Source organism: Engystomops pustulosus, chromosome 5 (assembly GCF_040894005.1).
Source record: "Engystomops pustulosus chromosome 5, aEngPut4.maternal, whole genome shotgun sequence".
NCBI classification, from domain to species: Eukaryota; Metazoa; Chordata; class Amphibia; order Anura; family Leptodactylidae; genus Engystomops; species Engystomops pustulosus.
Window position 1 is genome coordinate 9,277,984 of NC_092415.1, and position 26,750 is coordinate 9,304,733.

At 39.8% G+C, this 26,750-nt stretch overlaps 1 protein-coding gene across 2 annotated transcripts in view; it reads left to right on the forward strand.

Annotated features, from left to right (window-relative positions):
• Positions 1-26,750, forward strand: part of COL22A1 (collagen type XXII alpha 1 chain) — a 315,022-nt gene that overhangs the window by 283,131 nt on the left and 5,141 nt on the right. For both annotated transcript variants that reach the window (XM_072151139.1, XM_072151140.1), the window contains 5 exons: positions 12,043-12,096; positions 18,424-18,468; positions 20,139-20,192; positions 20,740-20,793; positions 23,084-23,137. In XM_072151139.1, coding sequence (XP_072007240.1) covers positions 12,043-12,096; positions 18,424-18,468; positions 20,139-20,192; positions 20,740-20,793; positions 23,084-23,137 — 261 coding nt within the window. The remainder of the gene's footprint in view (positions 1-12,042; positions 12,097-18,423; positions 18,469-20,138; positions 20,193-20,739; positions 20,794-23,083; positions 23,138-26,750) is intronic.

A 26,750-nucleotide genomic window follows, 5' to 3' on the forward strand; every position in this document is an offset into this window, starting at 1 on the left:
ATACTACCCCCTATGTACAAGAATATAACTACTATAATACTGCCCCTATGTACAAGAATATAACTACTATAATACTGCCCCCTATGTACAGGAATATAACTACTATAATACTGCCCCCTATGTACAGGAATATAACTACTATAATACTGCACCCTATGTACAAGTATATAACTACTATAATACTGCCCCCTATGTACAGGAATATAACTACTATAATACTGCCCCCTATGTACAGGAATATAACTACTATAATACTGCCCCCTATGTACAAGAATATAACTACTATAATACTGCCTCATATGTACAGGAATATAACTACTATAATACTGCCCCCTATGTACAAGAATATAACTACTATAATACTGCCCCCTATGTACAGGAATATAACTACTATAATACTGCCCCCTATGTACAAGAATATAACTACTATAATACTGCCCCCTATGTACAAGAATATAACTCCTATAATACTGCCCCCTATGTACAAGGCTATAACTACTATAATACTGCCCCCTATGTACAAGAATATAACTACTATAATACTGCTCCCTATGTACAGGAATATAACTACTATAATACTGCACCCTATGTACAAGAATATAACTACTATAATACTGCCTCCTATGTACAGGAATATAACTACTATAATACTGCCCCCTATGTACAAGAATATAACTACTATAATACTGCCCCCTATGTACAAGAATATAACTACTATAATACTGCTCCCTATGTACAAGAATATAACTACTATAATACTGCCCCCTATGTACAGGGATATAACTACTATAATACTACCCCCTATGTACAAGAATATAACTACTATAATACTGCCCCCTATGTACAAGAATATAACTACTATAATACTGCCCCTATGTACAAGAATATAACTACTATAATACTGCCCCCTATGTACAGGAATATAACTACTATAATACTGCACCCTATGTACAAGAATATAACTACTATAATACTGCCCCCTATGTACAGGAATATAACTACTATAATACTGCCCCCTATGTACAAGAATATAACTACTATAATACTGCCCCCTATGTACAGGAATATAACTACTATAATACTGCCCCCTATGTACAGGGATATAACTAATATAATACTGCCCCCTATGTACAAGAATATAACTACTATAATACTGCCTCATATGTACAGGAATATAACTACTATAATACTGCCCCCTATGTACAAGAATATAACTACTATAATACTGCCCCCTATGTACAGGAATATAACTACTATAATACTGCCCCCTATGTACAAGAATATAACTACTATAATACTGCCCCCTATGTACAAGAATATAACTCCTATAATACTGCCCCCTATGTACAAGAATATAACTACTATAATACTGCCCCCTATGTACAGGAATATAACTACTATAATACTGCCCCCTATGTACAAGATTATAACTACTATAATACTGCCCCCTATGTACAGGAATATAACTACTATAATACTGCACCCTATGTACAAGAATATAACTACTATAATACTGCCTCCTATGTACAGGAATATAACTACTATAATACTGCCCCCTATGTACAAGAATATAACTACTATAATACTGCCCCCTATGTACAGGAATATAACTACTATAATACTGCCCCCTATGTACAAGAATATAACTACTATAATACTGCCCCCTATGTACAAGAATATAACTCCTATAATACTGACCCCTATGTACAAGAATATAACTACTATAACACTGCCCCCTATGTACAAGAATATAACTACTATAATACTGCCCCCTATGTACAGGAATATAACTACTATAATACTGCCCCCTATGTACAAGAATATACAGTAACTACTATAATACTGCCCCCTATGTACAAGGCTATAACTACTATAATACTGCTCCCTATGTACAGGTATATAACTACTATAATACTGCCCCCTATGTACAAGAATATAACTACTATAATACTGCCCCCTATGTACAGGAATATAACTACTATAATACTGCACCCTATGTACAAGAATATAACTACTATAATACTGCCCCCTATGTACAAGAATATACAGTAACTACTATAATACTGCCCCCTATGTACAAGGCTATAACTACTATAATACTGCTCCCTATGTACAGGTATATAACTACTATAATACTGCCCCCTATGTACAAGAATATAACTACTATAATACTGCCCCCTATGTACAGGTATATAACTACTATAATACTGCCCCCTATGTACAAGAATATAACTACTATAATACTGCCCCCTATGTACAGGAATATTACTACTATAATACTGCCCCCTATGTACAAGAATATAACTACTATAATACTGTCCCCTATGTACAGGAATATTACTACTATAATACTGCCCCCTATGTACAAGAATATAACTACTATAATACTGCCCCCTATGTACAAGAATATAACTACTATAATACTGCCCCCTATGTACAGGAATATAACTACTATAATACTGCCCCCTATGTACAGGAATATAACTACTATAATACTGCCCCCTATGTACAGGAATATAACTACTATAATACTGCCCCCTATTAGCAAACAAAGAAGAACGATCCAGCGTCTCAGGGGAAAATGATGCTAAAAAATTTTCTTTTATTGAGATTCCAAAAGGCATAAAATCGTTAGGCAAGATACACAGCCTCTATTTTCATGGTTTGCAGGAAATGACCGACGCGTTTCGCTCAGGTGAGCTTACTCATGGTCTACTTACAAAATGTGAGTTACGGCTATTTAAAGATCGCGGTCCCACTCGGCGTGTGACGTCACAATCACATGATCCAAGACCATGTGAGTGACGTCACAGTCACGTGACCCGCGTCACATGATCCAGGAAGCTCCGCCCCTGGAAGGCCGCGATTGTATACAGAGTAAGTATTTGTATATACATATAAAAACTTGTAAGATCTTAAAAAATGCCACTAGAAAAGGTAGGTGATGCATATTGTGAATACATACATAGCAATTTGTAGGTAATGCATATTGTGGAAACATATATACACAGCAATTGAGCATATAAAATACCTGGAGAAACTGTAGATGACAAGAGGAAACGAAGCAAACAATAAATGATTATACTTTATCTCAAAACCCTTGAACACTATAGGAGAAACATATATACCACAGTACAGGAGCCAAGGGATTATCAAAAAATATAATCGGATCTAATATAATCGGATCTAGTAACATAATATCAGATCCTGTCTTAAATTCATGCCCCAAGGTTGGGCAGTCTTTAAGACAAACATCCAATACGTCTCCCTATTAAAAAGCTTCTTCCTGTAGTCTCCACCTCTTATTGGAGGTGGAGACTGTATATTCTGATTCTTTTCAGGAATTGTGGAATTCGATTTTGAGTGAATGTTCTGAAAAACTTATAAAGTTAATTATTTCAGAGGAACAGAATTCACTAATCAACATCAAAACAGAAATGGATGACATTAAGAGCCAAATACGCGCCTTATCTGGCACCGAAAATCTAACTACATTGGAGCAAGATCTAAAATCCAAAATAACATCAATGGAGAACAGCATTATGGAAGTAAAAAAGAAAAAATTTGACAGGGATTTATTGGACTATAAATATAACGAAGTATACACGTGGAAACAGTTCCGGCAGGAGAGAAATCCAACGCCTAAATCAATCCTAAAAAATAAAAGACACAAAAGATATAACAACAAAAGGAATAAAGACCTTCCCAGAGTGAGTTTTTCAGAAACAGAAGATTCTCACAATAGTTCATCATCATGCCAATCGGATGAGGGTCTTGAACCTGAAACCAATTACAAAAAGACCCCCTCAAAAAACGGGGTAGGAGAGCGGGCAGGAAGCACCGAAGATCCAAAGGAAAAGAAAAAATGAAAACCAGACATGGGACTGCTACCCAGACAACAAAAAAACGGAACTAGAATCCTCTATTATTAACCTTTCTAGTTACATTATTTCTGAAAGTCAGCTGAAAGTCTTAAGCAAGGGCTTGAATTTTTCCCCCTCCACAGATTTTGATTTATACAGGACTCTACTTGATGTAAACAAATTTATTAGGAATCTCACGGTGAAAATGCATTTTTTGGATAAAACAAATGATGATATACGTGACCCCTCTCTTCTCCCTGGGGAAGGTGTGACCCCCATGACACCACCTGATGACCACCACATTGTGCAATTTATAGATCAAATGAATGTCCTTAGCTTGAAAAGTTTAAACAACGAATCGGCTGATATTAATGATAATATATCTAAACCTTTCTTTACCACTAATCCAGATTTCTATCCAATCGTGTCAAGGAATGATCACATGGATAGATTTCAGGATCTTGTGGAAAAGGAGCTCACTAAATTAAAGTCACAAAGTGACTGTGTCCATGGTAAAAGGAATCTTACGAGTTCGGAGACTAAGTCTTTACAAGATCTGAAAAACAATACAGATCTCGTCATTAGAAGTGCGGACAAGGGGGGAGCTATTGTTTTGATGAATGCCACCTTGTATAAGAAAATTAATGAATCCATGTTGAATGATGTCAGTACTTACCGTAAACTAGGTAGTGATCCCACTGCCACATGTCTAAAAAAACTACAGAAACATGTGGACGAAGGTGTAGCCCTGGGAGTCTTAGATACTAAACTCAGGGAATACTTGGTAAATAAGTTTCCTGTCATGCCGGTCTTCCACTCTCTCCCCAAGGTACATAAGGGAATTTTCCCTCCCCCATGTCGACCCATTGTCGCAGGAATTGGTAGTCTTGGGGAGAGACTGGGAGACTGGCTTGATCACTATTTACAACCTCTAGTCATGGTAACCCCTAGTTACCTTAAAGACACGAAACATGTACTACAGATAATGGAACACGTCACATGGCAGGAGACCTTCAATTGGGCGACCTGTGACGTGATTTCATTATACTCCTCAATTCCACACCAACAGGCCCTACTTTTTCTCTCTAGACATTTAGATGAGTTCAGCACATATTCTGCTGAATTAAAAGAATTCATCCTAATGTCTACTGATTTTCTCCTTCAAAACTATTTTTTTATGTTCGATTCACAATATTATTTGCAAGTGGAGGGGGCCCCTATGGGGGCGAAGTTTTCCCCCTCCCTTGCCAACATATATATGATTCAGTGGGAGAAACACTTCGTTTTTTCGGATTCCAATCCACACAGGTCGTCTGTGGAGTGGTTTGGCCGCTTCATAGACGACCTGTTGTGGATTTGGAAGGGCAGTCACACAGATTTTGTAAATTTTGTTGATTATCTCAACACTAATAATATGAACCTGAAGTTCACCTCTCATTTTGGTGGTCAGGGGATTGATTTCTTGGATGTCACCCTTACAGGACAGGATAATAGGGTGTTGGTGTCGCCTTTCCGCAAACCGGTTGCAGGAAATACAATTTTGTTGTCCACGTCATGCCACCCTAGACACGTGGTGGATAATATTCCCTTTGGGGAATTGGTCCGACTACGCAGGAACAGTTCCACCAAAGCAGTTTTTGATAAACATGTTATAGAATGGGAGAATAGGTTGACACACAGAAAATACAAACAAAAAACCTTATCCCTAGCCAAAAAAAGAATTGGAAACATTAACCGCAAAGATTTATTAAGAAACAAACCTACAAGAGAGAATAATTGTGACGGTTTATCTGACATCAAACCCATTGCGTTTGTTACTACATATAGCAAACAATTTAACCAAATCAGAAATATAGTGAACAAATTTATACCAATTTTAGAGCAGGACAATAATGCTAGAATTTGTCTTTCCCAAGGAGTGAGATACATCTCAAAAAAAGCACCCACCATTGGATCAATTGTATCTCCGAGTTTGTTTAATAGTAAGAACGATAAACATAATTATAGCTGGTTGCATCATCCAGGCAACCACAAATGTGGACATTCCAGATGTTTAGTGTGTGGATTTCTTACCACCACCAATTTCTTTATCTCACACACTACTAAAAAGAGATATAATATAACCAGTTACCTTAATTGCAACACAACCTATACCATTTATTTAATATCCTGCACCTCTTGTGAGAAACAATACGTAGGATGCACTACGAATTCCCTTAAAACCCGTATTAGAAAACATCTTTCTGATGTAAAAAACACAAATTTGAGTAATATGTCAGCCGCCTCAAAACATTTCCGCGACCTACATGATGGGAATTGTGATACTTTCAGGTGGCAGGGAATAGAAAAGGTTACAAAACCAATAAGAGGTGGAGACTACAGGAAGAAGCTTTTTAATAGGGAGACGTATTGGATGTTTGTCTTAAAGACTGCCCAACCTTGGGGCATGAATTTAAGACAGGATCTGATATTATGTTACTAGATCCGATTATATTAGATCCGATTATATTTTTTGATAATCCCTTGGCTCCTGTACTGTGGTATATATGTTTCTCCTATAGTGTTCAAGGGTTTTGAGATAAAGTATAATCATTTATTGTTTGCTTCGTTTCCTCTTGTCATCTACAGTTTCTCCAGGTATTTTATATGCTCAATTGCTGTGTATATATGTTTCCACAATATGCATTACCTACAAATTGCTATGTATGTATTCACAATATGCATCACCTACCTTTTTCTAGTGGCATTTTTTAAGATCTTACAAGTTTTTATATGTATATACAAATACTTACTCTGTATACAATCGCGGCCTTCCAGGGGCGGAGCTTCCTGGATCATGTGACGCGGGTCACGTGACTGTGACGTCACTCACATGGTCTTGGATCATGTGATTGTGACGTCACACGCCGAGGGGGACCGCGATCTTTAAATAGCCGTAACTCACATTTTGTAAGTAGACCATGAGTAAGCTCACCTGAGCGAAACGCGTCTGTCATTTCCTGCAAACCATGAAAATAGAGGCTGTGTATCTTGCCTAACGATTTTATGCCTTTTGGAATCTCAATAAAAGAAAATTTTTTAGCATCATTTTCCCCTGAGATGCTGGATCGTTCTTCTTTGTTTGCTACTAGATCACAGACCCTCAGTCCGTGGGGTTCACCTCGCTATCCGTGCGACCAAAGGGGTTTTCTGCAGAAGGTGAGCTGAACTTCTCTTGTTCCTAATACTGCCCCCTATGTACAGGAATATAACTACTATAATACTGCCCCCTATGTACAGGAATATAACTACTATAATACTGCCCCCTATGTACAGGAATATAACTACTATAATACTGCCCCCTATGTACAGGAATATAACTACTATAATACTGCCTCCTATGTACAGGAATATAACTACTATAATACTGCCCCCTATGTACAAGAATATAACTACTATAATACTGCCCCCTATGTACAGGAATATAACTACTATAATACTGCCCCTATGTACAAGAATATAACTACTATAATACTGCCCCCCTATGTACAAGAATATAACTATTATAATACTGGCCCCTATGTACAAGAATATAACTACTATAATACTGCCCATATGTACAAGAATATAACTACTATAATACTGCCCCTATGTACAGGAATATAACTACTATAATACTGCCCCCTATGTACAAGAATATAACTACTATAATACTGCCCCCTATGTACAGGAATATAACTACTATAATACTGCCCCTATGTACAAGAATATAACTACTATAATACTGCCCCCCTATGTACAAGAATATAACTATTATAATACTGGCCCCTATGTACAAGAATATAACTACTATAATACTGCCCATATGTACAAGAATATAACTACTATAATACTGCCCCTATGTACAGGAATATAACTACTATAATACTGCCCCCTATGTACAAGAATATAACTACTATAATACTGCCCTCTATGTACAAGAATATAACTACTATAATACTCCCCCTATGTACAAGTATATAACTACAAGTATATAAATACTGCCCCCTATGTACAAGAATATAACTACTATAATACTGCCCATATGTACAAGAATATAACTACTATAATACTGCCCCTATGTACAGGAATATAACTACTATAATACTGCCCCCTATGTACAAGAATATAACTACTATAATACTGCCCTCTATGTACAAGAATATAACTACTATAATACTCCCCCTATGTACAAGTATATAACTACAAGTATATAAATACTGCCCCCTATGTACAAGAATATAACTACTATAATACTGCCCCTTATGTACAGGAATATAACTACTATAATACTGCACCCTATGTACAAGAATATAACTACTATAATACTGCCCCCTATGTACAGGAATATAACTACTATAATACTGCACCCTATGTACAAGAATATAACTACTATAATACTATAATACTGCCCCCTATGTACAAGAATATAACTACTATAATACTGCCCCCTATGTATAAGAATATAACTCCTATAATACTGCCCCCTATGTACAAGGCTATAACTACTATAATACTGCCCCCTATGTACAAGAATATAACCAATATAATACTGCCCCCTATGTACAGGAATATAACTACTATAATACTGCACCCTATGTACAAGAATATAACTACTATAATACTGCCTCCTATGTACAGGAATATAACTACTATAATACTGCCCCCTATGTACAAGAATATAACTACTATAATACTGCCCCCTATGTACAGGAATATAACTACTATAATACTGCCCCCTATGTACAAGAATATAGCTACTATAATACTGCCCCCTATGTACAAGAATATAACTCCTATAATACTGACCCCTATGTACAAGGCTATAACTACTATAATACTGCCCCCTATGTACAAGAATATAACTACTATACTACTGCCCCCTATGTACAGGAATATAACTACTATAATACTGCCCCCTATGTACAAGAATATAACTACTATAATACTGCCCCCTATGTACAAGGCTATAACTACTATAATACTGCCCCTATGTACAAGAATATAACTACTATAATACTGCCCCCTATGTACAGGAATATAGCTACTATAATACTGCACCCTATGTACAAGAATATAACTACTATAATACTGCCCCCTATGTACAGGAATATAACTACTATAATACTGCCCCCTATGTACAGGAATATAACTACTATAATACTGCCCCCTATGTACAGGAATATAACTACTATAATACTGCCTCCTATGTACAGGAATATAACTACTATAATACTGCCCCCTATGTACAAGAATATAACTACTATAATACTGCCCCCTATGTACAGGAATATAACTACTATAATACTGCCCCTATGTACAAGAATATAACTACTATAATACTGCCCCCCTATGTACAAGAATATAACTATTATAATACTGGCCCCTATGTACAAGAATATAACTACTATAATACTGCCCATATGTACAAGAATATAACTACTATAATATTGCCCCTATGTACAGGAATATAACTACTATAATACTGCCCCCTATGTACAAGAATATAACTACTATAATACTGCCCCCTATGTACAGGAATATAACTACTATAATACTGCCCCCTATGTACAGGAATATAACTACTATAATACTGCCCCCTATGTACAAGAATATAACTACTATAATACTACCACCTATGTACAAGAATATAACTACTATAATACTGTCCCCTATGTACAGGAATATAACTACTATAATACTGTCCCCTATGTACAAGAATATAACTACTATAATACTGCCCCCTATGTACAGGAATATAACTACTATAATACTGCCCCCTATGTACAAGAATATAACTACTATAATACTACCACCTATGTACAAGAATATAACTACTATAATACTGTCCCCTATGTACAGGAATATAACTACTATAATACTGCCACCTATGTACAAGAATATAACTACTATAATACTGCCCCCTATGTTCAGGAATATAACTACTATAATACTGCCCCCTATGTACAAGAATATAACTACTATAATACTGCCCCCTATGTACAGGAATGTAACTACTATAATACTGCCCCCTATGTACAAGAATATAACTACTATAATACTGCCTCCTATGTACAAGAATATAACTACTATAATACTGCCCCCTATGTACAAGAATATAACTACTATAATACTGCCCCCTATGTACAAGAATATAACTACTATATTACTGCCCCCTATGTACAGGAATATAACTACTATAATACTTCCCCTATGTACAAGAATATAACTACTATAATACTGCCCCCCTATGTACAAGAATATAACTATTATAATACTGGCCCCTATGTACAAGAATATAACTACTATAATACTGCCCATATGTACAAGAATATAACTACTATAATACTGCCCCCTATGTACAGGAATATAACTACTATAATACTGCCCCCTATGTACAAGAATATAACTACTATAATACTGCCCTCTATGTACAAGAATATAACTACTATAATACTCCCCCTATGTACAAGTATATAACTACTATAATACTACCACCTATGTACAAGAATATAACTACTATAATACTGTCCCCTATGTACAGGAATATAACTACTATAATACTGTCCCCTATGTACAAGAATATAACTACTATAATACTCCCCCTATGTACAAGTATATAACTACTATAATACTACCACCTATGTACAAGAATATAACTACTATAATACTGTCCCCTATGTACAGGAATATAACTACTATAATACTGTCCCCTATGTACAAGAATATAACTACTATAATACTGCCCCCTATGTACAGGAATATAACTACTATAATACTGCCCCCTATGTACAAGAATATAACTACTATAATACTACCACCTATGTACAAGAATATAACTACTATAATACTGTCCCCTATGTACAGGAATATAACTACTATAATACTGCCACCTATGTACAAGAATATAACTACTATAATACTGCCCCCTATGTTCAGGAATATAACTACTATAATACTGCCCCCTATGTACAAGAATATAACTACTATAATACTGCCCCCTATGTACAGGAATGTAACTACTATAATACTGCCCCCTATGTACAAGAATATAACTACTATAATACTGCCTCCTATGTACAAGAATATAACTACTATAATACTGCCCCCTATGTACAAGAATATAACTACTATAATACTGCCCCCTATGTACAAGAATATAACTACTATAATACTGCCCTCTATGTACAAGAATATAACTACTATAATACTGCCCCTATGTACAGGAATATAACTACTATAATACTGCCTCCTATGTACAGGAATATAACTACTATAATACTGCCCCCTATGTACAAGAATATAACTACTATAATACTGCCCCCTATGTACAAGAATATAACTACTATAATACTGCCCCCTATGTACAAGAATATAACTACAATAATACTGCCCCCTATGTACAGGAATATAACTACTATAATACTGCCCCCTATGTACAAGAATATAACTACTATAATACTGCCCCCTATGTACAAGAATATAACTACTATAATACTGCCCCCTATGTACAAGAATATAACTACTATAATACTGCTCCCTATGTACAAGAATATAACTACTATAATACTGCCCCCTATGTACAAGAATATAACTGCTATAATACTGCCCCCTATGTACAAGAATATGACTACTATAATACTGCCCCTTATGTACAAGTATATAACTACTATAATACTGCCCCCTGTGGTGATCTGGGGCACTGCTGGGCTGTATATGTACAGTACATTATGCACATAGTTAGTTGCAGGTTCGGCAGGTGTGTGGGGCTCTGTCTCTCCTCCCGGGGTGACATATTATAGCAGGTGGTGCGGGGAGCTCACGCTGGGACTATTTATCAGAGAGTCTAGAAGTCAAGCAGCGAGTACAATCCCGTCTCTGCGCGCATTGATCACGGCTCGTCGCTCTCATGGTGTCGCCATCTCTGACATTTGTGATTCCTTTGCTGGAGATTGAAAACCTTGATGAATAATTCCCAGATTATTTATTGTATATTGAGCCGTCGTCAGACGTGGAGAATCATCATATGAGGGGGGTGCAGCATGGCCCCCATTACAGATCTGGGGGGCACCCATCATACTAGAGGAACTTATGTTACATTGATGTCTATAACTCCTGCGCTTTAATAAAAGTAATAATAATCTTCTCTGCTGTTGCGCAGGGTAAACCGGGAGAGATGGGACCTCCGGGCAGAGAGGGGGCGCGAGGACTTCCGGTAAGTACGAGGTTCCCCCACACATAATATGATTTGTTTCCACTCTTCATCAACTCGGGGAAACAGACCTTAGTAATATTTAAAGGGAACCTGTCAGCAGTTTTGAGCATACAAATCACAGTGTTAGGGGAGATTTCTGATTTTACCTTTATGTATTAGTAGCAGCAGGACTGTGAAAAGCAAATTCATAATCCGGATCTGCAAATATTGCAAAGCCATGGCTGTTTATTTCACCCTGAAGAGCTTTCTGCTCTCTGCACTATTGTGCCTCACAGCCCCTCCCCTTCCTTTGAGTAGGAGTTGCAGCAGGATTTTGATTGGGTGGTTACAGCTGTCACTCAGAGCAGCAGGGAGGGGCTTCAGAACCCTTCCGGTTAAAGAGCAGAAAGCATCCAGGGCAAATATGGATTGAAAGTTCCCATTTCAAAGCTCCTTTGCTACTAATTCTACTAACCAAGATATGATTACACAGCTAGCAAGGAATGATACCTAACACCAGCTGTAGAGATCACAGAGCACAGCAGTGTGAGGACACTCTCCATGTGCACCTGGACATTCTACAATCCTGGAATATAAATCCATATTTCACAGTCCTGCTGCTACTAACAAGATACACAACACTGTGATTATGCATCACTCCCGGGAAATACATAACAATGACTGCAGAAAGCACAGAGCACAGCAGTGTGAGACTGCCCAAATAAAGCTAAGCCAAAGCCACCGGGAGCACAGGCCCCTTTAACCCTGAACCAATATTCGCCGCTAAAAAAACACACGGAGACTTGTATTCAAGTTGAACTTGTGGGTTGACGTGAGGGTCGGGCACAGCTTTATATCGGTTAAACCACTGTATAAACAATTCTTATTTTTTTATATAATATTTTTTGTATTATTTAAAACACTGAAAAAAATACCATAAACAAAACGGAGGGCGGGTGGGAAACGCGATCCAGAAAGAGGGTGAGTGACGTCTGCAGCTCCTATTTAAGCTATGCCCACTTCCTGTACCACCCACGACACAAGCCCCGCCCATAGTCACATAGCCTCCACCACCATGGCACACGCAGGATATCAGAAAGGGAAAGAAAAACCACCTCAGTCAAAGGGGCCTTATCCTGTACTTAGAACCCCACTAACTAAGACTCCTTTGTGCAGTCATTAGCCCAACGGCTATACGCCTCCGGGCTTGCAAGGACATGCCCTCATTACACTTTGACAATCTACAATCCTGCAATACAAATCCATATTTCACAGTCCTGCAGCTACTAACAAGATACACAAAGGTCTGATTATACATCTCCTCCAGGGACAATACTTAACTCTGACTATTGACTATTATGGCCAAAACTGATGACAGATTCCCTTTAAGGTGGATTGTCTTCTGCTGAACCTTTGGACCATCGGTGTAAGTTAAGGCTGTTGTGTCCTGATGTAAAATCTATGCCAGGCCTCCAACTATAATGTGAGAGAAAACTGAAGAGAACCCTAAGGCTCCTGGGTGTCACCACATCCTCTGCCCCTTTTTAGGACTCCCAGAGGATTCTTCCAATCTGGAGTAAAGTGATCATAAAATTAAAGTTATCGGGGCTCCTTTACTAAGGGTCCGTCGGACGCATTTTCGTCGGGTTTCCTGACGATTTCTGTTTTGCGCCGAATTGCCCTGGGATTTTGGCGCACGCGATTCGGCTTTCACGCAGCAGATATCGGGGGATGGATTCGGGAGAAGAAGAAGGTGAACTCCGGCGGACCTCAGCGCAGCAGCGACACATGCGGGAACTCGGATCCAAGATCTTAGTGAATCGCGCCGGACCTGAATCCTCGTCGGACAATGCACTGCGGGATCGCGACGGGTAAGTAAATCTGCCCCATTGTCTGCTCGCACTGGGGCCACAACTATACGTCATTGAAATGCAATGGGAGCCAGTATACTGAGTCTCCATCCATTGGTGGTTTTGGGTGCCCCTAGTGCAGCGGTGGCGAACCTATGGCACAGGGGCTAGAGGTGGCACTTGGAGCCCTCTCTGTGGGCACCCATACCATCACCCAGAACATGGTCTCCATACAAGACTCAAGAACTCCTGCAACCCAAGATGTGCCAAGGAGATGTGGTCTGTGCTGATTTATCATTGGAGCTTCTACTCCAGGCCTTGTGATTCTTCCTGTTCGGGGGAACTACAATGATAATCCAAATGTCTCCTTCTTTCTTTGCCATTTGCCAAAAATTATGGCTTTTGGTTGTAGTTTGGGCACTCAGTATGTAAAAGTTTCGCCATCACTGCCCTAGTGCTTGTGTTCCAGTAGGGAGCAGTTCTGCGCCAAGCCCCAGGGGGGCGCCATAGCAGGTCCGTAATCCTCCCACATGGTGGATACTTCCATTGCTCCCATCACTCCGGGCCCCACAGGACACAGTAAACCAAGAATAACAAAATTTCTTGTGTCTTGCAACATTGAATCATACAAGGAAACCGGACACAATGATAGCGGCGGCCCCCGGCGCTCCACGCCCTCCGCAGCAAAGTGGAAAATTACTTCTGAACAAGTATTGGAAATCGATAGTTTCCCTGAGATCTGAAAGTGACTATTGGACTCTGCTGCGGTGGTTAGTGAGGCGGGACGGGATATGCTACATGGAGGAAAGTCTCTCACTGGAGGCCGAGAATTTTCTGTTACTAAGACCATCGCAATTACCAGCGGAACAGACACCTAAAGCGAAACTTCCTCTCCCTTCACTCTATCAGTCTGACTCTTAAAGGAACAGTCTATGATTCCACTTTTTAAATCTATTCTGACCTGCAGGATGAGAAGTTCATTGTGGGTGTGAAAAGACAAGAAGTCATCGTCCCCACTAATACATAAATGGTAAAGCAATATCTGACCAATGATTGACCCAAGGGCAGTGATCCAAATATCAGATACAAGTTACAGGAGCTTTGCAGATATTGAACATGTGGCACCTTCAGCAGAGGTCATCAGGTGTGGGTCGGGAAGTAAGAGTTCTCCATACGGAGACTTCGCCATTGAGGGTGCCTTGTAGGTGTGTAGAGTCTTATAGCAAATACAATTGGGTCTTACAATGATCTTGCAATTGCAGCCAGTGTCAGTCTCTTCTCCACCAAACTCATCCAGCTCCCTCCCCACTTCCTGTCATGTGTATTGGGCTGGAAGGGAAGGGAGGGGGAAGGGAAGAATGAATGAGTGGACTCAGGCTGTAACTGCTCCCTCCCCTGGGACACACCACCCACTGCTAGCAGGGAGCCATGTCATGTGAATTAAACTCATATAAAGTACTGAAATGATTCAGAATGCGGACAAAGACATTTTTAAAATCAGAATAACAAACCGTATATACTTGAGTATAAGCCGTAACTCAGTAATAAGATGTCCAGCACAACCCCCCTCAGTAAAAAAGATGCCCATCACAGCCTCCACAGGAAAATAATGGCCAACACATCCCTCAGAAAGAAAATAGTGCCCAGCACAGCCCCCCAAGAAATTAATGCCCTGCACATCCCCCAAGGAAAATTATGCCCAGCACAGCCCCCCCCCAAGGAAAATAATGCCCAGCACAGCCCCCCCAAGGAAAATAGTGCCCAGCACAGCCATCCAAGAAATGAATGCCCTGCACAGCCCCCCAAGAGAAATTATGCCCAGCACAGCCCCCCCCCAAGGAAAATTATGCCCAGCACAGCCCCCCCCCAAGGAAAATTATGCCCAGCACAGCCTCCCAAGGGAATTAATAATACCAGCCCAGCCCCCCCAAGGAAAATAATGCCCAGCACAGCCCTCTAAGGAAATAATGCCCAGCACGGCCCCCCCAAGGAAAATAATGCCCAGCACAACCCCCCCCCCCAAGGAAAATAATGCCCAGCACAGCCCCCCAAGAAATTAATGCCCTGCACATCCCCCAAGGAAAATTATGCCCAGCACAGCCCCCCAAGGAAAATTATGCCCAGCACAGCCCCCCAAGGAAAATCATGCCCAGCACAGCCCCCCAAGGAAAATTTTGCCCAGCACAGCCCCCCCAAGGAAAATTATGCCCAGCACAGCCCCCCCGAGGAAAATTATGCCCAGCACAGCCTCCCGAGGAAAATTATGCCCAGCACAGCCTCCCAAGGGAAATAATACCAGCACAGCCCCCCCCATGAAAAATTATGCCCAGCGTAGCCCCCCCCCCAAGGAAAATAGTGCCCAGCACAGCCCCCCAAGAAATTAATGCCCAGCACAGCCCCCCATGAAAAATTATGCCCAGCATAGCCGCCCCCCCAAGGAAAATAGTGCCCAGCACAGCCCCCCAAGAAATTAATGCCCTGCACAGCCCCCCAAGGGAAATTATGCCCAGCACAGCCCCCCCCCCAAGGAAAATTATGCCCAGCACAGCCTCCCAAGGGAATTAATAATACCAGCCCAGCCCCCCAAGGAAAATAATGCCCAGCACAGCCCTCTAAGGAAATAATGCCCAGCACAGCCCCCCAAGGAAAATAATGCCCAGCACAGCCCCCCCAAGGAAAATAATGCCCAGCACAACCCCCCCCCCCCCAAGGAAAATAATGCCCAGCACAGCCCCCTCAAGAAAAATAATGCCCAGCACAGCCCCCCCAAGGAAAATAATGCCCAGCACAGCCCCCCCAAGGAAAATTATGCCCTGCACAGTTCCCCCCAAGGAAAATAATGGCCAGCACAGCCCCCCCCCCCAAGGAAAATAATGGCCAGCACAGCCCCCCCCCCAAGGAAAATAATGCCCAGCACAGCCCCCCCAAGGAAAATAATGCCCAGCACAGCCCCCCCAAGGAAAATTATGCCCAGCACAGTCCCCATGAAAAATTATGCCCTGCACAGTCAACCCCCCTTCAAGGAAAATAATGCCCAGCACAGCCCCCTTAATAATAAAGCTAGTGCTTACCCTCCAGCACTCCCCACAGGTCCTCTTCTTCTCGCTCCTCCCGGCTTCTTCTCCATGTGGCTCCTGTTGTCTTCCGAGCATGCTGGGATTGCTGACAACGTCACGGGGCAGCGACACCCCAACGTCATAGTAAGTAAGTGGGCAGAGCGCATAGACATGCCTGTGCCCACACTGCCCGGAAGAGGCCAGGAGAAGAAGAAGGTAGGAGCAAGAAGAAGAGGACAATAATTGTGCTGAAAAAACGGCTCATACTCGAGTACATACGGTAGGTATTGGAACCTTCCCTCCTGCCAGGTTCACTTTAAGTTGAGGCTTATAGAAAGTCATCAGTAGTTTGAACACTCAACCGTCATCCAAAATATTATCCTGGAGTCAGCGGCAGACGGATCAATCCCTGTAAAATCCTCATTTATAAGACTTCACGCTACGGAACAGGTGACAAAACGCACAATGAGATTTGTCAGCAGAAGGCGGCGGAGCTCGGAGAACCTCTACTCCGTGATAAATACTTTGTTACTTTATTACCTCCCCCTCCCCCGAAACGGATCGGTGATAAATCGTTATGTGCGGAGCCACAAAAAAAAGCAAAAAATAAAGCAAAACGAGATAAAAGCGAAGACGCCTTCGCTACAGATGTCGCGCTCATTACGATGATCAACACTAATCTACGCCGCGAGGGAGCGATCAATGAAAACATGAGCTACCAATAACAGAGACTTCAAGGATTGTTACAGAAGGGACATAGTTTTGGTTAAAATTCTCCTGCGTTGTGTGCATATTAATTCTACACAGATCTAATTGTCTCCATGGCAACAGACTACAAAGAGGTCCTGTGTAGTCTGATCCTACAGTCATGTGATATTCCTTACCATCTGTTAATAAGCAACAGACTGGACATTGCTAGATAAATTTGGGGGATATCCGAGACGGAGTAACACATGACTGTAAGTTTGCAGTCTGTATCTATGGAGGCTTCCAGGCCTTATAGATGGGTCCTCCTTATCATATTTTTGGGGGTCTATCAGCCAGGACTCCTAAAGATCAACTGGTTATGCACAGAGAATGGGACAGGAAGCAGACAGCGCCGTTCTCTGTGTAGTGGGTGGAGTAAGTCACTGCAACTTAACCCCCAATAAAATGAATGGGATCTGCTCTGCATTACCCTTGTGTGAGCACTATGTATAGACTGGCGCTGTCTCCTTCCATGTTTATAACCTCCTAAGAACAACTGATCATTTGGGTGCTGGGGGTCGGACTCCCGACCAATCTGATATTAAGGATTTATTCTATTATGCATTATCGATACTTTAAAAACTATTTGAAATATAACTTATTGATGTGATGTGAATTATCAACTCATTTACACAATGTTCATTTTTATTACTTTTTTTAAATATTTTATATATTTTTTGAATATTTTTTTTCAGGGCTTCAAGGGGCACAGGGGAGATGCAGGGTTACCCGGGAGCAGAGTAAGTTCATTTAAAAAATGATGATACAATGAAATATGTTAAAGGGGTTGTCCCTTGTGTACATGGCCCCGCCCACCGATCACTGATCCCATCAATCCTTGGAGGATCAGACTTCGGTGTATCCATCTTTCTGGGGTGTCTATGTTTCTTTCTTCCATTATGATAAATGAATATTTTATGCTATGAATATTGGGTTGAAAAATTGGAGGATTGAATGACAATTGGGCAAATCCATTGGAAATTCTCCTGCAGAAGCCCAGGAGTCACTCTCGGACCTGCAGTGGGAAAAAAACCTTAGGAGAGTTTTCTCATTAAGGGACAAGTGTCTGATCCGACCCCGATTTCTGATTCATAGGGTTGGTCTGACAGCTGGGACCCCAAGTGATTGACCCATTTGGGGTCCCAGCCCCTCTGAGCTGTACTGTGGATAGGGGGCAAATGTCCTTAACCAAAAAACCTATTAGGCTGGGTTCACACCATGGTTTTTGTATACATCGGGAAAGGGTATACACTGACAAATAGTGGCATAGTTGTTGCCTCTTTCTGGCCACTATATCTCCTGTCCATCAAAAAATGCAGGATGGAAAGTCGTAGCGAGCTCCTTCTTATCCTGAGCAACGTATGGGCCTCGGGGAGGCAATGGATGCAGCTTATGGCATCTCTCCCCACAGCCCATGTCACCCGGTAGGAAGGAGGACCCGGTTATGTCACTGTCCATATTATATCTCTGGGGTAACACCCCGTTTGGCAGCAGCCAATCACCAGCCGCTGCCGATGTACACTCCTCCCCCTGCATTCGCCTGGGGAGGGTCCTTGGGGTGACGAATCCCACTGTATAGACATAGAGCGGGATGCGTCTGTGCCACGCATTGTAACGACGTGTCCTTACAACGTATGGCGAATAACAAATGACAAAGTGTCCAGAGCACCAGTTTAAGGCACACCCAATTATAGTTGCAAATAAAATACACAGAATATGTTTTTCTTTTTTTTTGTTTCAATCTTTTTATTGTTTTTTTTTTGTAACAAAGGAGAGATAGAAACATATTGCCAATATTCTCTGACAGAGCGAGGCAGCTTACATTTGCATTTGCTCACGCAGGAGCTATAAAGTCATCCTACATTCTATTCAGAGGTGCCTGTACAATTTGGGGTTTGGGAATAGGGGAAGGATAGGGAGGGGAGCGGGGTGACGCAGGAAGATGCTAAAATGCTATGTGCTTCATCGGAGAGAATCTTCCCATCGATTCGCCATGTCGGCTCACAGTTGGGGTGGCTCTCTACTGAGAGAGTAGTGTCCTCCACAGAATGTTTTTCAATAAAATACAGTTTTATTAAAATATTAATGTACTAGAGGTCCAACACCCCACCCCTACCAATCGCTTATGCCTCTATCTTGAGTAGCCCCAGTCCTTTACCCATTTTTTTCATTATCTCAAGTAGGGGGCGAATAACGTGGTGTGAACTCCGTTCAGACCACAATATCAGGTCTTATATCAATATCTTAACGAGAGTAGAATGTATCGTCTGAACGTTTGGAAACGTAAACATTCATTTAACAAAAAAAAAACGTAAAATTTGGAACATGAAATGTTATTTTTTATCATTTTTAAAAAAAATTATTATTACTATTATTTTATTTTTTCATTATTTGATTATTGTTCTTGTAGGGAGAACCAGGAATCCCCGGACCTCCAGGACGAGAAGGTGCTACAGGAAAAGATGTAAGTTCTGAAGCAAATGAAGTATCTGGATAACATCTGACTACAAGCAGTAGGGGATTATAATATAGGCGGGTTGGGCGGGAATCCAGGGCCCAAGTCTTCTAGGGGGCCCATGGCCACCCAAACCACTCACCAAATTTTATACTGTGAAGGACCTTCACCCATGAAATCCTCGTACCATCTGTTCCTGCTCTTAACACACATCAACACAAGAGCCATTTCAGGACCTTTGACGATCCTCCAAAGGTCCTGAAACCATTGAATTGAAATCAGGAAGCAATGCATCCTCCACAACCCGCTGCTCGTATCAGATATATTTATAGAAAGAAATACATCTTACATAAAAAATAAATTGTTTGGGTCTTACCCAAAGCTGAATTTCCACTTTTCAGTGGGCACCCTATGGGTGACATGTACCATGTGCTGCGGTACATCATGTGATTGTTCCTGGTTATTGTGGACGTTCATCATTCATGATTTCCTGTTATATTTATATAGTTTTATTTATTTATATAGTGATATTTGTTTTTTTTATATTTTTCATAAGGGGGATCCTGGACCACCGGGACATCAGGGACCAAGAGGAATCCGCGGCCCGCCGGTGAGTGTGCTGGAGGAGGCAAATGTTCTGTTGCGCTACTGAATTTTTTTGCAGGGAAAAGGTAAAATGTAACCAAAAATACATCACAGAACTGATCATAAATTCTACATAAATCATAAGCAAGTGATGGCAGATAGCGAGATACTGAGAATACCGCCAACTGTGTAGAGATCTGCCGCCATACCACATGCCCCATAACAAGGCTTCACTGCCATCGCCCATACACTGGAAGCAGGAGCCCAATTATACACACATACAAATTGTACACTGATACACACATGAATACATTACTACACACATGTATACACTCATACACACATGAATACATTACTACACAGATGAATACACTGCTACACACAAGTATACACTCCTACACACATGAATACACTCCTAAACACATGTATACACTCCTAAACACATGAATACACTCCTACACACATGTATACACTCCTACACACATGTATACACTCCTAAACACATGAATACACTCCTAAACACATGTATACACTCCTAAACACATGAATACACTCCTACACACATGAATACACTCCTACACACATGTATACACTCCTACACACATGTATACACTCCTAAACACATGTATACACTCCTAAACACATGAATACACTCCTACACACATGTATACACTCCTAAACACATGTATACACTCCTAAACACATGTATACACTCCTACACACATGTATACACTCCTAAACACATGTATACACCCCTAAACATATGAATACACTCCTACACACATGTATACACTCCTACACACATGTATACACTCCTACACACATGTATACACTCCTAAACACATGAATACACTCCTACACACATGTATACACTCCTAAACACATGAATACACTCATACACACATGAATGCATTCCTACACACATGTGTATACTCCTACACACATGTATACACTCCTAAACACATGAAAACACTCCTACACACATGTATACACTCCTACACACATGTATACACTCCTAAACACATGAATACATTCCTACACACATGTATACACTCCTACACACATGTATACACTCCTAAACACATGGATACACTCCTACACACATGAATACATTACTACACAGATGAATACACTCCTACACACATGTATACACTCCTACACACATGTATAAACTAATACACAAACACACATATAAAAGTATATTTAAACACCTACACATATATATATATACTAAACACATTCATGGATACATTATATATAAACTCATAGGGGCTCATTTATCAGGGCTTCTGCGCCAGAACAGTGGAATATAAGACCTAAAATAATCGCAAATGCTAGCGTGGAGTGGTCTGTCGCATGGTATTCCTGTCCCCACGCTGGTGCATTACCTGCACGTAAGGTCACTGGCTGGGCTTATGAGTACACCAGGCAGGACCCGGCGTAGAAATAAAATGTGGTGGAGCCAGCCACCGGATATATCAAGAGGCCTAAGCTTCTTGAAGTATGCGGCTGACCTTTAGGTTGGCTCGGCTGTCATACGCTGGTGCACGAGTGTCGGGGTATGATAAAGTATACACAGTGTACACATCCATACATTTATACACACATACTCTACTTACACATCAAGTACAAAAATTGTGGGGAAACAAGCTTACAAGCCTCTGCATCGGGAATTGGGAGGAGGTGCCTCGCCATGCAGTAGACTAGAGCAAGGTGGTGCTGCCCCACACCGACGCAATGCCTGGAGTCTGGACCGATTCTGAGGGCCCCATATGAGCCACTATGTCATGTATGTGCACAGTGACTGCACCAGCAGCAGAATAGTGAGTGCAGCTCTGGGGTATAATACAGGATGTAACTCAGGATCAGTACAGGATAAGTAATGTCATGTATGTACACAGTGACTGCACCAGCAGCAGAATAGTGAGTGCAGCTCTGGGGTATAATACAGGATGTAACTCAGGATCAGTACAGGATAAGTAATGTCATGTATGTACACAGTGACTGCACCAGCAGCAGAATAGTGAGTGCCGCTCTGGGGTATAATACTGGATGTAACTCAGGATCAGTACAGGATAAGTAATGTCATGTATGTACACAGTGACTGCACCAGCAGCAGAATAGTGAGTGCAGCTCTGGAGTATAATACAGGATGTAACTCAGGATCAGTACAGGATAAGTAATGTCATGTATGTACACAGTGACTGCACCAGCAGCAGAATAGTGACTGCAGCTCTGGAGTGTAAAGTTTTCTTTTATATCCATCCCACCAATGAAATATCTTTATTGTATTTAACAGTTTGTGTCTTTCTTAGGGAAAAAATGGCCTAGCTGGGCCTCCAGGGAGTCCTGGTGCTCCAGGTATAATGGTAGGTATAGAAATGTACGAAATATATTTTAATATAGCCCCCTATGTGCAAGAATATAACTACTATAATACTGCCCCCTATGTACAAGAATATAACTACTATAATACTGCCCCTATGTACAAGAATATAACTACTATAATACTGCCCCTATGTACAAGAATATAACTACTATAATACTGCCCCTATGTACAAGAATATAACTACTATAATATTGCCCCCTATGTACAAGAATATAACTACTATAATACTGCCCCCTATGTACAAGAATATAACTACTATAATACTGTTCCCTATGTACAAGAATATAACTACTATAATACTGCCCCCTATGTACAAGAATATAACTTCTATAATACTGCTCCCTATGTACAAGAATATAACTACTATAATACTGCCCCCTATGTATAGGAATATAACTACTATAATACTGCCCCTATGTACAAGAATATAACTACCATAATACTGTCCCCTATGTACAGGAATATAACTACTATAATACTGCCCCCTATGTACAAGAATATAACTACTATAATACTGCCCCCTATGTACAAGAGTACAACTACTATAATACTGCCCCCTATGTACAAGAATATAGCTACTATAATACTGCCCCTATGTACAAGAATATAACTACTATAATACTGCCCCTATGTACAAGAATATAACTACTATAATACTGCCCCCTATGTACAAGAATATAACTACTATAATACTGCCCCATATGTACAAGAATATAACTACTATAATACTGCCCCCTATGTACAAGAATATAACTACTATAATACTGCCCCCTATGTACAAGAATATAACTACTATAATACTGCCCCCTATGTACAAGAATATAACTACTATAATACTGCCCCCTATGTATAGGAATATAACTACTATAATACTGCCCCTATGTACAAGAATATAACTACCATAATACTGTCCCCTATGTACAGGAATATAACTACTATAATACTGCCCCCTATGTACAAGAATATAACTACTATAATACTGCCCCCTATGTACAAGAATACAACTACTATAATACTGCCCCCTATGTACAAGAATATAGCTACTATAACACTGCCCCCTATGTCCAAGAATATAACTACTATAATACTGCCCCCTATGTACAGGAATATAACTACTATAATACTGCCCCCTATGTACAAGAATATAACTACTATAATACTGCCCCCTATGTACAAGAATATAACTACTATAATACTACCCCCTATGTACAAGAATATAACTACTATAATACTGCCCCCTATGTACAAGAATATAACTACTATAATACTGCCCCCTATGTACAAGGATATAACTACTATAATACTGCCCCCTATGTACAAGAATATAACTACTAGAATACTGCCCCCTATGTACAAGAATATAACTACTATAATACTGTCCCCTATGTACAAGAATATAACTACTATAATACTGCCCCCTATGTACAGGAATATAACTACTATAATACTGCCCCCTATGTACAAGAATATAACTACTATAATACTGCTCTTATGTACAAGAATATAACTACTATAATACTGCCCCCTATGTACAAGAATATAACTACTATAATACTGCCCCCTATGTGCAAGAATATAACTACTATAATACTGCCCCCTATGTACAAGAATATAGCTACTAAAATACTGCCCCCTATGTCCAAGAATATAACTACTATAATACTGCCCCCTATGTACAGGAATATAACTACTATAATACTGCCCCCTATGTACAAGAATATAACTACTATAATACTGCCCCCTATGTACAAGAATATAACTACTATAATACTACCCCCTATGTACAAGAATATAACTACTATAATACTGCCCCTATGTACAAGAATATAACTACTATAATACCGCCCCCTATGTACACGAATATAACTACTATAATACTGCCCCCTATGTACAAGAATATAACTACTATAATACTGCCTCCTATGTACAAGAATATAACTACAATAATACTGCCCCTATGTACAAGAATATAACTACTATAATACTGCCCCCTATGTACAGGAATATAACTACTATAATACTGCCCCCTATGTACAAGAATATAACTACTATAATACTGCCCCCTATGTACAAGAATATAACTACTATAATACTGCCCCCTATGTACAAGAATATAACTACTATAATACTGTCCCCTATGTACAAGAATATAACTACTATAATACTGCCCCCTATGTACAAGAATATAACTACTATAATACTGTCCCCTATGTACAAGAATATAACTACTATAATACTGCCCCCTATCTACAAGGATATAACTACTATAATACTGCCCCTATGTACAAGAATATAACTACTATAATACTGTCCCCTATGTACAGGAATATAACTACTATAATACTGCCCCCTATGTACAAGAATATAACTACTATAATACTGCCCCTATGTACAAGAATATAACTACTATAATACTGCCCCTATGTACAAGAATATAACTACTATAATACTGCCCCCTATGTACAAGAATATAACTACTATAATACTGCCCTCTATGTACAGGAATATAACTACTATAATACTGCCCCTATGTACAAGAATATAACTACTATAATACTGCCCCTATGTACAAGAATATAACTACTATAATACTGCCCCCTATGTACAAGAATATAACTACTATAATACTGCCCTCTATGTACAGGAATATAACTACTATAATACTGCCCCCTATGTACAAGAATATAACTACTATAATGCTGCCCCCTATGTACAAGAATATAACTACTATAATACTGCCCCCTATGTACAGGAATATAACTACTATAATACTGCCCCCTATGTACAAGAATAGAACTACTATAATACTGCCCCCTATGTACAGGAATATAACTACTATAATACTGCCCCCTATGTACAAGAATATAACTACTATAATACTGCCCCCTATGTACAGGAATATAACTACTATAATACTGCCCCCTATGTACAAGAATATAACTACTATAATACTGCCCCCTATGTACAAGAATATAACTACTATAATACTGCCCCCTATGTACAGGAATATAACTACTATAATACTGCCCCCTATGTACAAGAATATAACTACTATAATACTGCCCCCTATGTACAGTAATATAACTACTATAATACTGCCCCCTATGTACAAGAATATAACTACTATAATACTGCCCCCTATGTACAGGAATATAACTACTATAATACTGCCCCCTATGTACAAGAATATAACTACTATAATACTGCCCCCTATGTACAAGAATATAACTACTATAATACTGCCCCCTATGTACAGGAATATAACTACTATAATACTGCCCCCTATGTTACAAGAATATAACTACTATAATACTGCCCCCTATGTACAGGAATATAACTACTATAATACTGCCCCCTATGTACAAGAATATAACTACTATAATACTGCCCCTATGTACAGGAATATAACTACTATAATACTGCCCCCTATGTACAAGAATATAACTACTATAATACTGCCCCCTATGTACAGGAATATAACTACTATAATACTGCCCCCTATGTACAAGAATATAACTACTATAATACTGCTCCCTATGTACAGGAATATAACTACTATAATACTGCCCCCTATGTACAAGAATATAACTACT